The following is a 17,201-nucleotide window of genomic DNA, read 5'->3' on the forward strand; positions in this document are numbered from 1 at the left end:
AGGGATTATGATTCTTGTAAAAAAAAAAAAAGTTTTATATTTTAATAAGGAACTGTGTTTATTCTCTTCATATAATATATGTACTAAATTTATGATCTTTCGGCAGTAAGGTCCAATGAAGCCCGTGTCGCATTGCTATAAATGTTTTCCTGTGCAGAGGAACATGTCTTGGTCTACGGATTTGACCAAGTAAATGAGAGAGAAAAAATAAGTATAGTTAAAAAGAAACCCAATCTTCTCATAATATTCCTATGAAGTCCCTGGATGTGTGTTTGTGTGTGTGTGTGTGTGTGTGTGTCTGTGTGTGTTTGTGTATATGTGAGTGAGATAAATAGATAGATAGATAAACAAATAAATAGAGAGAAGATAGATAGACTGAGAAAAAGAAGAGAAGAGAGAGAGAGAGAGAGAGAGAGAGAGAGAGAGAGAGAGAGAGAGAGAGAGAGAGAGAGAGGCAGAGAGAGAGACATTGACAAAACACGAAAAGCAGTGAATCCTTAAATCCAATCCTAAAAGATGTATATGAAACAGTGCCAGACAAAGCAGAAAAAATACAAACCAACAACAACAAAAAATCCCTTTCATACACACCTTTTCATATTTTTATCTAAAGATATAATGATGATGATGATGATGATGATGATGATGATGATGATGATGATGAAAATAATAATAATAATAACAACAACAACAACAACAACAACAACAACAACAACAACAACAACAAAACAACAACAATAACAATATTTGTCCCCAAAAGTTCAATTGAAAGAGCACTGGACTTCTGAGCAAATGGACTGTCATTAATCCCGATAAAATCGCTTGTTTTTCCTTCGGAGATAGGGTGGCGATGCCCATTAAAACTAGACTCCTATCAAAAGAGTGGCAAGCAATTGTCCGTTTAACACAACCACAAAATAAAAAATGGAAAAAAGCTTTTTCATGGTAGTCAGAACACCTTAGGAAAGTATATTCGTAGAAAAAGAAGATTGCGACCCTTTTCCCCAGTAAAACTCTATAATCTTGATGTGTGAAAGATAATGTCTAAAAATAGACACCGACATTTCGGAATATGCCCAATTAAGGATGGGTGGCGGTGGCCTTGTATACACAGTCATCCAATTATTGACTTCCACAAGCCCGGGGTTATCTTTTGGTGTTCTATATATAGCCGTCCACAACAAGCAGATTGTTTTTGCCTCAGTGAAGTCCTTCCACTTAACTAAAAATATGCTATATATCTAGATCCAGTGTCATTTAAAACAAACAAAAAAAAAATAAAAAATCTACGAGCCACTTCATACCTACTTTCAATCATTTATCTTTTCTTGTGCGGCTATGTGGTCTAGTGGTATGACGCTCGCTTTCGGATCGGAAGGTCCTGAGTTCGAGCCTCGCTCGGCGCATAGTTGAGTCCTTCAAAAAGGCTCTTTACTCACACTCTCTCACCATACTCAGGTGGAAAATGAGTACCTGGTCGTTAACAGTGTTATCTCTGTCGGAAAAAAAATTTAGTAATATCGCTTAACAGGCATCATGTCTCGTTCTTTATCATAAATGTTACTGTTAGTTAGGGACCCCTTGTAAAGCGCTTTGAGCACATTAAGTGGATATTGAGCTATATAAAAGCTTAAGTTTTTGGGGTCTTTTGCCACAACCCCTTACCTTACCCCTGTATAAAAATAAATAATAGAATTCCCTGTGTCCCTTTTTTCCCCCATTTGTTACAAGGGAAGACTGGAATAACCCAGGCGTCAGCCGCAATGCAGCGCCGCAAATTGAGCTAGGGCGAGGTGACTTGCAGCGGGTAATCGAACTCGGTACCTTTCCAGGTAGAAAGCAAAGACAGTACTGCTGAGCCACGCTGCCCCTCGAATGGGCATGCGAAATATATGTGATTGAATGTATGAAAAAAAAAGGACAATTTTATTCATCATCCCCCCCCTCTCTCTCTCTCTCTCTCTCTCTCTCTCTCTCTCTCTCTCTCTCTCTCTCTCTCTCTCTCTCTCTCTCTCTCAAAACCTTATACTTCATATTCATAAACCCAGCACGGAATTCATAACTTGTCAATCATCCATGATAAAAATAAACATGACAAAATATTTTATGAACATTCAACATCACGACACGCCGGCAACGTAATTCATGCAATGAAACAAGGACAAATAAATAAATATTATAAATATTATAAATAAATAAATAAATAAGATTAGACAAAAATGAGAAGAAGATATAAATTCGAGTTACAAGAATTTGAAAAAAAAAAAATGAATAAGACCATACATGAAGCATTAATATATTGTAAATACACCAATCTGTCCACATCAAGCAAATAGAAAGTAGCCTTACGACAGATCTCCCTAATACAATTACGAAAAATTCATAAAATTACAAAATTTTAGCTCCTATTCCATAACCTTCTGAGCATCTACTCGTCATTAAAACTTATTGAAAATGAACGTTGATTCATTCCAGGCTATAAAAATGTAAGGATTTTGAAGTGCAATCATTAAATCCTTGTGAGAACAAATTGATTTTTTTAAAGTTAACTATAGCGCTACAATTTTTATACCCTAAAAATTACGAATGTTTAAATTTTCAAGTAGACAGGTCTGTTACGGTTATTTATTCCATTTCATGAAAACCGGACTTTCAATAGTGGATTGCTTTGACGGAACATTACAACACGTGATATAGAAAGAAAGTTCGCTTCGTTTTTTGTTTTTGATTTTAAGTGTTTTACGGAGCTTGCAACACATTAAGGTCATATCAGCGCCAGTAAAAAGGAAGAAAATGGGTTAGTTAAAAGTTCTAGAATTACAATTAGAGCACCCAAGAAAAGGTAAGACAAAGGGGAATTGGTTCAAATGGGAAATAGATGTAAATTACACACACGCATTTTCCAAACATGTAACACAATTCAAGCCGCACACTGACAAACATTTTTTTTTTTTAATTTACCTTAGCCAACAAATTTTCATTTCAAATCAAGGCGACCATGCAAGTACATGTATCAAAAATTCTCAAACCTAGAGATCTCAGTTTAAAAAAAAAAATATCGCCAAAATAAAGGGAAAAAAAAAAGAACTGTTTTGTCAGATTATGACACTCGAATCTTAGTAGAACCCTCAATCATAGTCGGCAGCAGGCATAGACGTATGACATCTGTGGCAGCAGGTAAGCGACCCGAGAGTAATCCAGATTACGGGGAGGATTCAGTTATACACTGTAGTATGTTTATACATGGCGTGCAAACACCAATCGGCGGCTTTCCAGTGCAGTTTGACCTAGTTCGATCCCGTGCTAAGGGAGCGTTCACATATTACGTCATCAGCTAGGGGGGGAGGGGGGGGTCTACCAAATGTTGACATGTGTTGACATGGGGGGGGGGGGGGGTCAGACCCAAGATGATGTCATCAAAACATAGGCAAATTAAGCCTATTTCAAAGTTTGTTCCTTTCAAAACAGCTAAAGATAAATTGCTATGATGAGTATTGCCCATCTCTCAAGAAACAAAATGGGAAAGGGGTATCACTTCTCAAAAGGCGAACTTGCCCTAAATGTTCATTGTATCACTCCTCGATCACAGCAATGAAAGACCATTCACGAAAATGCGGCATACATGAAGAACAGCAAATGGGAGAAAATGATGACGATGAAGATGAAATTGATGATACTATTTATAGTACATTGCCAGAGGTCCAAGGCAGAAACATTTTTGAATCAATTAATTTTATGTTTGGAAATTGAAACAGAAATTCATTCCACTAAAAGACTAATATGCTATAAAATAATTTGCCTCCTATACTATTTTAAATTACACTTTCTGAATTTTTTTTTAATAGCACCTGCACCAAGTAGCCTAATTTAAATAATGTTTGTTAGATTTTATCTTTGCAAATTTAAATTTCATGTCCCCGTTGTATCGTAAAACATAAATTATCAACAGTTTCTGAAATTAATAAAATGTCTGAATGTGTTTTATCAAACGTTGATAATCAATGTTTATGGTTTGAAAAACGAATAATAAATATTGTGAAATTAAAGTTATCTTTTAGTTTTTATTAAATTAGATGACGTCATCATCTGTTGGGGGGGGGGGGGTCAGGTCAATGATGACAAGTGATGACTTGGGGGAGGGGGGGGGGGGTCTAAAAAGCGCAAATTTTTGATGACGTAATATGTGAACGCTCCCTAAGACATAATTATTTCTTATTCTTCTCATCCACCTACGACCTCGAAATGTTTGAGAACTAGGACAGTAGATCGTCTACGTACGCCGGAAGGACTTCACAGGAAAATTGGTGAAAGCAGCCGAGACATCACAGTCGATTGACTACGAAGCGAGAGGCATATATGTCAAGCAAATTGGTTATTTAAAGATCTGGCCCACGTGTTATCTCAAAAATATACTCAAACGAAGACTTTTATATTCCTTCCCAAACAAGTGAAAAATCATATCTCCCAAGTCAGAGGATTGTGGCGCGACATTTTATGACAACGAAATTAATTTCTTCTTTCCTATGATGACCGCGTTGTATGGTGTAATTAAGTATTTAATTTGTAAAAAAACATAACAAAAAACGTGTTCAACCCCCCCCCCCCTCCCAAAGAAAAAGGTGTGTGTTGGGGGGGGGGGGGGGTTGGAGCATTATAATGAGTACCACAATAAACGTCATAAAATTATAGTATGAAGATGCAATTATGTAATCACCCAAACATCTTACATCCTCATCCCACCTCTCTCTCTCTCTCTCAATCTATCACACCCACCTCTCTCTCTCTCTCTCTCTCTCTCTCTCTCTCTCTCTCTCTCTCTCTCTCTCTCTCTCTCTCAATCTATCACAAACCAGATGAATCCAGATGAATGGATATCAATGATCTAACCGGATTTTGCAATTCAAGATTAAAGCTCCATTTTATCATTTTAAAAATGCTTCTAACCCCACCTCTCTCTCTCTCTCTCTCTCTCTCTCTCTCTCTCTCTCTCTCTCTCTCTCTCTCTCTCTCTCTCTCTCTCTCTTTCATACACACACACAATCTCACAATCCATACACACACACACAAAACTTGACTCACATTCACCCATATTGTTTAATCACCACCAGCTTTCACATTATTCTCTACCCATCCAGCATACTCCTGAATGAATGAATGAATGAATGAATGAATGAATGAATGAATGAATGAATGAATACATTAAAATATTATAAATAAGTAAATAAACAAATATAGTGCATTCCAACGGTTCACCATGTTCAGTGGGTTTTACAATACCGCACTCACTCATTCCCCAAATAGGCCACATTGCAAAATTTCCATTTCGTACAGTACAAAATATAGAAATATCAAATCGTGATCCAATTGTCTGGGCAAAGACCGCAGCGCATCGCAATGTCCCCGCAAATAAATGTTACATACAATAAATATATGTACATAAAAAGCACAAATACAAGTACATCTCATCACCAAATTGACTGTATTATATTACATTCGCTCATTCTGTCCACCATACGACGAACCCATCCATTCACCCCTCGCACATATTCCATGCCATCATCAATCCATCACACGTTTACTTCACCATCTGCACTAGCCATCCATCCATCATACCTCGAATGTATACCTTCATTTCATTCTCTCCATCACTCCAAAATTACCTACGGTAATTTTTAGTGTCGAACAGTATCAGCAGCCCACCGAGAGAAAGGTTTGATGGGGAAATTAAAGTGAGTGCGTCTACCTGCCCGCCCTGCTTACAGTGCAATTTCTTCGGTATTCGGTATAGTGTTTGTACCTGAACCGTCATAAAAGGAACAGCGTTTTTCGGACTGGCATTTCTTAAGCCATTTTAAGAGAATTAGAAACTAAAAATCACTAACACCGAATGCGTCTTCTCTCACAAAGTAAAACTAAGCTTTTGTCCATTCCGTAACATGACATTATTTAGTTCCTTTCACATGAAATCATTTTGTATACACCATTACCTGCTATAGTAGTCACTGCTATAGTTGTCACTGCTATACTCTCACCCCACTTCCTTGTCTACGCAGTAGAGCAATGTTTAGTCACTTTATTACTCCTTTTTAAAAATATTTAAAGAGAAGATGGTAGCTGTAAAATATTTATTATCTTTAAAAAACTTCTCCAGTCCAGTTAAAACATCCAATCCGTTTCATGATTGTTTCTCATATTATATGAAAAACTCATTTTGGCAAGTGCAAGTTGAGCAACCCGGCAAACGAGAGACGAAATTCCAAGGGAGTTTAAATACAAACAGTTGGACTTGACAAACTAGTGAAGACAAACTGTGACGCAAATAAATGAGATGGGGTTGCAATCATTGTATGTAGCAACGCTTGTAGCGTCTTACACTTCCAAAACACTTTTTTTTTTCATTTTGAAAAAGAAAAATATAAACTACTCCGCTATGGAGTAAGCTATAAAACCTGTAACATTGTCTTTTAAATCTGGGACTTGTTTAAAGTCTCGCCCTTGCAATAAAACATTTTTACAATTTGATAGTTATCTTAACCTGTTGCCATATTATTATGAAGTACAAGTTTTCCATGCCAAAATGAGAAGAAGAAAAAGTATTTGCTCAGTGTATGACAGAATGACTGCTGTGGTCAGTATTCAGGCAATCAAAGAGGCTATAATATGAGAGGCTTGGTCGTATAGCCGAAGTATGAAAAATCACAGCACTATGCGTCATGTTTATTTGGTCACTGACGCAAAATAAATGATTATGTCACAGAAGGCCACTGGTAAGGTTGCGTTCTGAGTGTACATGTATAACAGCTAGATAGACTGACAGATAAATAGATAGATATAGTCAAACACACACACACACACACACACACACATATATATATATATATATATATATATATATATACAGAGAGAGAGAGAGAGAGAGAGAGAGAGAGAGAGAGAGAGAGAGAGAGAGAGAGAGAGAGAGAGAGAGAGAGAGAGAGAGAGAGAGAGTTAGTTAGTTAGAGAGATGGGAGATAAAGGAGACCATTACCAAAAAAAAATTAAACATTTCAAGGATGGCGACTGACATGAGTAAGGAATACAACGTTTTAGGAGAAAATAACAAAACACAAGGAGATGGAGATACAAGGTAGATATCAAGATGAAGAAGGGGGAGGATTAGTTGTTATGAAATCATACACAAACGACACAAGAGCACATGTAGATGAATGAGACATGAATCATAATCAGTTTTTTTCTTTAATCAGAGTGAGAAGGTTGGCTGATGTTTACGACTGGCCAAAAAGAAAAAAAAAACATTGATAGAAAATAAACAAGATGAAAGCGAAATTGACTGCATGCCCAAAATGAGAGAGAGAGAGAGAGAGAGAGAGAGAGAGAGAGAGAGAGAGGGGGGGGGAAGACAATGTGAGAAAGAATTAATGCCAAAAAAAAAAGGTGATCAATGAGGCCAATTTCAAACTACTGATTTCCAAATCTAATAAAAACAAAGAAACATGAAACATGATGAGTTTCCCAAAGAGTAACTTGTCATTAGATACTTCATTATGTTAACAATCTTAGTCATCCTATTCGTCACCAAATTTGATAAACAAAAAAAACAACAAAAAATAACAAAACAATCAGGTAAAAGAACAAAGCAACTGGGTTAGAGCCCTACATGCTTTGCCCAAATAATTTAGATTGAGTATGTACAAGGCTTAGCAACCGTGACCCGCCATCTCAAAACAATATTATGTCTGGATGAATCGGACCCAGAAAAGTGAATTAAGATATAAAATTATAAAAAAATATGGAATTGAGATTTTAGCAATTGTATTCATTGTCCACCGTAATGAATGGAAATTAACCAAACTTTCATATATATGTGGCTGTTTAAAATACAGTTTCCAGCTACTACTTCATCTCGACATAATACCCATTGAAGACAGAAGGTCACAATTATCCTTTTATCATTTGTATATTAGAAATTAGCATTCCCATTTCTAGCGAGTACATATATAAACATAAAACAGGAAGCCAATTATGGAGAAGGGCACACATGGATCTTACGGAGACAAACACATAAAAACAATTATCAAAACTACCAATTCTAATTGAAAGAAAACTTATTTATATTTTTTATTATAACATCATGCCAACACACGTGTCATCTACTGGACTGTTTGACTTGATACCATAAAAAATCATATCATTCCCCACCCCACACAAAATATAAATTATACAATGAAACATATTCAAAGAAATCAATTAATCAAAAATAACTTAAACAGAACATATAATGACAGGAATGTCAATCTTATGGTATTGCAATTGAAGATCTCTCTCAAAGTAGCAATCTATTCCATTCCACATCTCAAAAGATGCCCAGCTATCCATACGGCTGGGTGAACAGACATGCAATGGGCCAGCAAGAAAACGCACATGTTTCACTTTAACAGCGAGTACGTTCCAAACAGAAAAAGATCACTGATAACAAAAATCATCAAACGCCAAATGGAATTTTTAGGACACATTATCCGCCACCCTGGTTTGGAAATACTCGCCTTGACTGGAAAGATGAATGGAAAAAGAATAAGAGGAAGACAAAGAATAACGTATTTGAAAGGGATAAGAACTTGGACAGATGAAGCTGAGAAAGGTGGCGCTGCTTTAATAGAATTGGCAAGAGATAGATCAGCTTGGCGGAAGATGACCTCCGACGTCTGCTTCAGATATGGAACTACATGAGACGTTCCAATTCAGCTATGCCACTTTGGTGATTTAAACACGAATATGGGAATATTCAGATTTCAAGAAGATCTCACAGGCCAAAGTACCTGATTGGTTCCAATTTTCATGACTTTAACTCTAACCAGATTATATATCAAAAAACTAACCAGATTAAAGCAAAATGAATGGAAATGAAATCATGAAATCTAATTAAATGTATAGTCATTTAATAAAATTAGCTATACTATACTAGCCGCCACTTTTAACACACAAGCAATTTAAATATTTGTAACTGCACAAGCTATTTAAATATATAAGTCAGTCGTTTGTATCTATAAAGTGATTTTTAATTTCTGATCTTAAAATTTCTTAAAATAAATAACTAAATTACTAACTATTTGAAGCTATTTATGGTTTGTTAATTTTAATTAATAAACTTAACTCAGAAAGAAAAAGTCACAGAAAGTCTTCCAACTAATAACTTTTATAGGTTGATAGGTTTTTGGACCTTGGTATAAGACCATCAATCTTACATTTCAGATAATCCCACAATGTTCTATTGGAGAAAATCTAATTGTCAGAGTTCTTTGCTCCAAATATTGTTGTCTCATGGTTGCATGAGGACAGGCATTATCCCACTGAAAGTGGCTCATTTTAGCGTGATCCTGGAAGAAGGGAATAACTGATGTTTCAAGAATTTCATCGTTATACCGATTTTGAATTTTTCACAATGACACTGAAACTTTAAAATAAAATAAGTACAGGAACAAATTTTATGGCTTTATATTGAAACTGAGCTGGTGTTTTTAACAAGAGAAAAAGAAAATTACAGTTACAAAGCTCTCAATGTGCTCTGTTGCAATAGATTTAAAGACATTTCACACAAAATTAATTCCTTATTGGACACTTATTTACATTGTTTACCATAACAACATTATGCCAATATGGCTTATGAGAGTTGTTTTCAGTTCTCACACATCTGAACCAAAAAAGGAATATTCAAAAACCGTGCGTTACAAGTGGCGGTTAGTAGAGTAGCCTATACTATATATATGTTAATGTTATAGTGATATGTAAAAAAAAAAAATCACTTCATTTAGCTAGATAGATAAATTTTTGATTGTTAAATGAAAGCCAGATAAATATTGTCATTGATTGTCATCAGACTGCATAAGGTCAACCTTCAAACAAACGAAAGACCTCTGCCTCTATTCCTCTATCAAATTCTAAATGAAAGGTTCGGTATTTTAAAAAATAAATCTTGGTTGAGTAGATAAATATTGCAGTAGACAATCTTTCTTACGATTTCTTCATACTATTTTTCTTTTCTTTTTTTCATTCTTTATTTCTTTATTTGGCATTATCATGTTTATCAGAATTCTTTTATCAAGTTTTATCATTATTATGGTAGTGGACATTGTTGTCACTAGAGTAAACTTACAAGAGTATCTAGATAGATAAATACAATCAGTGAGAATTTTTCTGAGCGATACCAAGCACGACCTTAGCTAAGAGTATCGCTCTAACACTAACAGAGCCAGAGCGACGCATAACGCCGTGGAAAAAATGCATTAATTCTTTAAAAATAAAAAAAATAAAAAAAAATAAACGGAATCACTCACCCAAAACACGAAATTGAATGCGAACATCAAATATTTGATGCAAGAATAACAACTTCCCAATGCCATTTTTGTCGACAGCTTGGAATTCTTTTTCTATCCGAAGAATGAATTCAAAATGAGTGGGTAAAAATCACAGTAAATCCGAGAAAAGTCGAAGTTTAAAACTATGATTGAAGAAATATCCTTTGAATCAAAGTTTGATTCCTGAGACTGTGGAAAAAAACGTACTCCTTTGTGACAAACTTGTTTTTCAAATGAATTGTTGTGCCCTCGGTTCGTCTTTACCTTCTTCCTTATTTTTGTTGCCCCAAGGCTCGAGCGACTTTCGACACAGGACAAAACTACAAGTGTGTTGAGATGAGAGTTGAGAGTGAGTTGAGAGAGAGCACACACAGACACACGGGCAAACGGCAAACACATACAGGGAATCAGGGCTGCCAGATGGCCAAAGTTCCATCACTGTCGACTTCAAAGTAGCTAAATAGAACCTCGCGTGTCCAAACACTACTAACACGCTGACTCCCTTTAAAAACTTTTCGATTTTCATAAACAAAAATTTGAATAGACTAAGATTGTTTTTGAAAAATAAAATGAAATTGACATTTTCAAAATGAAAATGCCCATCTCCGTAAAAATAAATAAATAAATAAAATAAAATACAAAGAACAAACAAAACGGAAACACAGCTGCCAAAAGTTCTGACCAACAAAGCCTTTACATTTTTTTAAAGCCTAAAATGGTAGTCTGTTTCATGTCATCAATCCCGGACGATACACTCGGAGAATGAGAGGGTAATATATTACATTTAGTACTATTATTAATGGGTTTATTCAAGGCCTCCTATAGTCACACTATAGGAGGCCTTGGTTTATTTCTAGGACTTCATATAGATGTCGCTGGTTTATTCAGAATTATACATTGAAAGGTGAAGCCTACCGGGAGGTTTACATGCACAATGAACCTTTTAGCGCGGGCATGGGGCTAGAATTTAAATCTGCAATTTATGATTTCATTATACTTGCTATTATTTTCAAATCCAATCATTTCATCTCTGAAAAATATGTCATGATAAAAAATGTCATTTCCTCTTACTGTTCCTCAGCCCTGGCCTCGGTTTAGTCCAGAAATATCCATCCTGGCAGCACGACTTTATGCTTGATGAAACCACAGATTTCTATGGGTGAAGTCTAGGTTACTAAGTCTACCAGATTATCAATTCGTTAAACAGTAAAATACTACTTTATTTCATAATGCATACAGGGCATCTTACCCTATACAAAATATTCATCAAGTGTTATTGGTTGTCGTAAAGATATATCAAAGAAGGTCATTTCAATTATTAAAAACAAACAAAAAATAAAATACAAACATGTATATGTGTATCCTATATACAGATCTGACATCAGAACGGGCCTAGTTCAACATAATTTGTGTAATCACAATACTTTGTGCCATCTATTAAAGATTTCCATTACAACATTGAGCCGACAATGAATTGGGTGATAGGACCTGAAAATAGGTGGACATCGGTGTTAGCATGTTAAAGGAACGTAATCCAATATTTAAATTCTAACATAGTAGTAATACAAGAGTTGTGTTTCCTTAATTCTTTATTATAAAATCTGTAACATTTTTTTTTTTAATTAAAGGGGGAGGGGAGGAGGGAAATTAAACAATTAGTAAAAAAAAAAAACACAAAAAAAAAATAAAGCAAACAACATCTATTATTTTTAAAGAAATCGGGTTGGGGATCAACCTTGTTCCGTGCTGCTGTTTATCATTGGGCACAGATTTAGCTACTGGCAAATCTAAAAATCATAAAACTATTTTTTTACAGACTGATATACGAGTAACTTCCAAACTTTTTTTTAATGTATGCGAAATTCTTATAACTCTTGACTCAAATGAATACCAAGAAAATATGCTAGGTCGTAATGCTCAATCCTTAATAAGCTTCAACAGTCGTAACGTCATTTCCCTCGTAATGACGCATGGTAACTTAGTAACTGGGTCTAAACTATCGGAATAATGGCGGATACCCTTATGAAATATTTCTCCGACGAGCATAAAAGCGTATCCAGAGGAAAACAAAACATTATAAATCTGATCATGCTTTGACTTTTACACATTCTGATCACAAGACATATGAAAAGTTCTAGCCAGAATGAAGAATAAAAAGTACCGATTTTCTTTGTTTAGAACCACGATGGCCGCCGTTTCTGGGCGACGTGACATCGGACTTATGAATCTAATTAATTTGACATTTGGCTTTCATTTCTAGTTTAATTGTAATCGATTCTACACAATTCTAGGACATCCGCAACAAAAAAGGATGGCGTAATTTTAAATCTCTCTTGATACTATCAAGTTATAATAATAATAATAATAATAATAATAATAATAATAATAATAATAATAATAATAATAATAATAATAATAATAATAATAATAATAATAATAATATAATAATAATAATAATAGATCTTTATTGTCCATAAATATGGCAATTTGTCATTTAGTTACACTTGTTATAACGTTAAACGATAACTGTAACATCGAACAGATATTTCACTCCTACTTATTTTCTCTCTCTCTCTCTCTCTCTCTCTCTCTCTCTCTCTCTCTCTCTCTCTCTCTCTCTCTCTCTCTCTCTCTCTCTCCTCTCTTTCTTTCACACGTGCGATATACACAACATAAACATATTCATTTCGTTTTCAATTTGTTACGATTGTGGCAATTCGACACCAAAAATTACCATCATTATCAATTGGTCAGTTAATCTTACATTAAATAAATTAATCAGTTAATCAGTCAACGAATCAATCCTTGGTTTTTCTGTACCATATGAAATATTCAAAATTTTTATTGCTGATGGAACGAACGTTGATTTATACTTGTTAGTTCTACATTTAATCTGACAAAATCTTCTCCCAGATGGTAAAAGATTAAATTCATGGTATAAAATATGTTTTTTATTGTTGGTAATTGAGAATGCTTTCCTTTCTATTGCTTTTCCATGAATTCTTTCTACTCCATCAAGAAGATGGTTTATTATTTTTGATGCCTCTTTGATAGATTTTGAAATTTTTGATTTATCTTTAAGTCGGCATCCTCCAAACCATATGGTGCAGCCAAACGCAATTACACTTTTAATCAATGAGTCATAAACTCTTAACATAGTTTTCTTCCTTACTTGAAATGTTCTCAATTTCCTTAGGATGTATAATCTTTGGGCAACTTTCTTAGATATTATATTAATATGTTGAGAGAAATTGAGGGAACTATCAATGGTTATTCCTAAATATTTAAAATAGTCAACAATCTCAACATCATCTTTACCGATCGTCACACACTTTACGTCGTCTTTATTTTTTACACCAAACACCTGTTATAACAACCTCATCCGCAACAACAACAACAACAAAGGATGACGTCAATTTAAATATCTCTTGACTCAAGCAAGTAATACAAGTAACTTGACAACTTATCTAAATTAAATGTAATTCAATTACCCGTTGACTCAAAAAAAAAAAAAAATAAAAAGATTCGCCTCGATCTGTGTTCATTTTCACAGCGCCGGAGTACAATGATTCAAACAAATGAGAACATGCTCGTAATAGCCTATATAGTTTTTTTTTTAATGATTGCGCCCAGATAGCATGAAGTTAACGACTGATAGGTACTCTGGCCCCAAGAAGTAGGCGGTCTGCACTAGATAAACAAACTAGCGAAACCATGGTTCTAAAAATATGTTCACATTACATTTAGCAAAGTCATAATAATATCATACATATCAACCTCATAGGAATAGAAGCGTAAAAGTATGCAGAAAAAGCTGTTGATACAGATTGTAGATCAGAAAGAATATTAAGAAAGTTAACTCAATGTAATTCACTCACCCCTCATTAATGAATATCACAGCACTGAACAGGATAAAAACACGTCCGTTCTTGACGATAATTTTTGTTGGAGAGAATGTCTTGTGAGTTGCAGGTTTTATAAGGCTAGCTTGTCCTGTTAGTTCCCACATGATTCTTTGTGTTGAAGATAGGGTGGTGGGCGTGTCTGCCAAATGTTCGCAATTAATTTTCATTGTCCGATATTGTCGGAGGTTGAGCGATTTCTCATATAGGTATGAAATTTGAAGACTTCGTCACTAAGGCGTATTGCGTGAGAATCCAATGTACAAATTGTTTTCCACTTGTGACAACACCTTGTGTGTGTGTGTGTGTGTGTTTGTGTGTGTGTCTGTGTGTGTGTGTGCGAATGTGTGTGTCTGTATGTATAATGTATGATATATATTTGAACTTGTGCTCGCGGCCACTTGTATAAGGCTTTTCTCTCTATTTTGTTACTACATAAGGCAGTCAATCCGTGACACGGCAGTGGTCACACATATCTGGGACAAAACAAACAGAAACAAAACAAAACAAAAACCAAACAAAAATCCGTGAACTAGTGTAAGGCGGTCAGATGGTTACAAAAATTGACAAAATTAAACCCATTCTTATTGGTGCATACAAGTGCCATTAAACTCTTAAAAGCAAACAAACCTCTCTATCTGCTTGTCTTTGCAACGATCAGACGTGGTCAATCTTAAATTGAAAAATTACTTGTTAAGTAAGAACTAATAATATACCCATTTCCAAGACAAACCTATCATTGACTGGGTTTGAAAAGAAAATGTGAAAATAAATCGTGTGCTATTGTCTTGCCAAAGTGATCTTGTCAACAATCAGGTTACCAAGGATTGTCATGTTGTAACAAAAGACTAATTGCACAAGACAGTCATCAGTCATATTTATATATATATATATATATATATATATTATATATATATATATATATAATATAATATATTATATATATATATATATATATATATATTATTTATTATATATTTCACTTTTTTCACATGTATATATTTCCTATTTGGAATATGTGAATTTTGGGTGGTATAGTCTCATTTCGAATGAATTACTTTTAGCAACAACAGTTGACCACAATATTCAGCAACATTATAAACAAGGAGTGGTTCATGCCTTTTCGAATTGGATATTCATGGATGTGTCGGGTTTGTCCAAAAAGTCAGCTTTGAAGTGACCAAAATATAGCCTTCCTACAATTATTATCTATATTATTAGTTTACATTTACATTTTGTAGCCAAGAAACAAACATGATATATTTGTCATGTGAATTGATGTTCTTGGTGATCTTCTCAGGACAAAACGGATCAAGGTAACGCAAAATTATGAAAAGCAAATAAAAATAAATAAAATGAACCGAATAAATAAATAGGGAGCAGTCCCCGCCCCCTTAAAACAAAACAAAACAAAACAAGACAGAATAACAAACAATCAAGATCATAGACCTGTTAGATAAAATCAACGTGTTGGCCGCTTTTAGTTCCTTTTGCCCACCCTCCTACTATCCCATATTTGGTTTTTTCGATTTCAAACGTCGAAGCTTGCATAAGATGACGTTTTTATTTTTAAATGTCTCTCGACAGAGTGGCTAATAATAAATCTATGGTCCACTCCGAATGTCGACTATTTTGTATTTGTGCATGTTGTGTTATCAAGGCTTAATGATCGATCAAGGAAATTTTAGACAGACTTAACGGTAACGACGGCCAATGGATAAACACGCACAGCTTAGCTGCAACTGCTTATAAGCAGCGGGCAGCGGCTTTTCTCTCTCTAAATATTTCAGTGATCCTTTTATGGAATTGAAATCGAGATGACGCGAACAAATAACTGAATTTTAAATTTGGTCTTGCTAGGTGTCATACTTTTAACGTTATATATATAGACACACACGCACACACAAACACATACACACACGCACATTAACGCGCGCGCGCGCGCACACACACACACACGCACATTAGAGCTCTCGGGAAAATGAAGTTGATGATGGGCTGAGTAGGTAAATGCATATAAATCTTATATATATATATATATATATATATATATATATATATATATATATATATATATATATATGGTGAAATGATGTGTTGATTACTAGGTGAACAGACAAAGTGTAAGAACTCCTTGGTTGATTATCATATTATCCTTGAGTACTGCGCTTTAATAACTTGGAAATGTTATGCTCAGGAATTCTTAAATGACTTTTTGTTTATGCCACATAATATTTAGAGGTTCTATGGCCCATTTAACCTTTGCTTGTTTTTTGTTTTGTTTTTGTTTAAATTTTTATTTTGTTTTTGTTTTTTAATTGGGGGAGAGGGGAGGGGGGGGGGTCCGATAGCTTAGTAGAGCACTATTGATCCACGGTGAAGTCAAGAATTTTTTCTGACCCACCTGTCCACCCAACAGTGAATGAGTAACTGGGTCGGAGAATATTTTCTATCGACTAGCATCCTATTCAAGGGTTTCATATTCCATATTCTTTGTTTAGCCCAATGGAAACCAGGATAAACTCCGGCTCTTAGAAGAACGTTTAAAAAATCTATATATATTTTATGTTATGCTATTATATTAAAAGACGCTGCCCATTAATTTCCGGCCGCAGTATAGTTGATTGATTGCATTGGATTCGGTTAACAATGTATTGATCTTGACGTGAACATATTATACGTCCGATTGATTGTTATAAAAAATACACCCCCCAAAAACTGGATTTGCTCCGCTTTACACTTTCATTTTCCTTTTTTTTTTGGCTTGCTTCGAATGTTTTCTAAGAAGACGTGGGACAAGAAAATAAAATTTCATAAGCATTGATGTATCTAGGTAATACACAACATTTGTAGGTTGTTATAACAACATAAATTTATTTGTTTTATTCGTATGATTTAAAAGTTTGTTTTCGGAGAAATCCGGTACAGCTTTTACATCAACTGAAAA

The 17,201-nt window shown here is 34.7% G+C and overlaps 1 protein-coding gene across 3 annotated transcripts in view; it reads right to left on the reverse strand.

Annotated features, from left to right (window-relative positions):
* Window positions 1-11,064, reverse strand: part of LOC144978260 (CD9 antigen-like) — a 55,887-nt gene extending 44,823 nt beyond the window's left edge. Inside the window, exon 1 of one of the 3 annotated variants that reach the window (XM_078924106.1) lies at window positions 10,332-11,064. In XM_078924106.1, the coding sequence (XP_078780232.1) occupies window positions 10,332-10,397 (66 nt within the window). In that variant the 5' untranslated portion in view covers window positions 10,398-11,064. The remainder of the gene's footprint in view (window positions 1-10,331) is intronic. The other 2 variants (XM_078924104.1, XM_078924105.1) reach the window with 2 other exon arrangements.
* Between the last annotated feature and the right edge of the window lie 6,137 nt (window positions 11,065-17,201).

This window comes from Berghia stephanieae, chromosome 8, assembly GCF_034508935.2.
Source record: "Berghia stephanieae isolate SIO BIC M18660-M18661 chromosome 8, UCSD_Bste_1.3, whole genome shotgun sequence".
Lineage (NCBI taxonomy): Eukaryota > Metazoa > Mollusca > Gastropoda > Nudibranchia > Aeolidiidae > Berghia > Berghia stephanieae.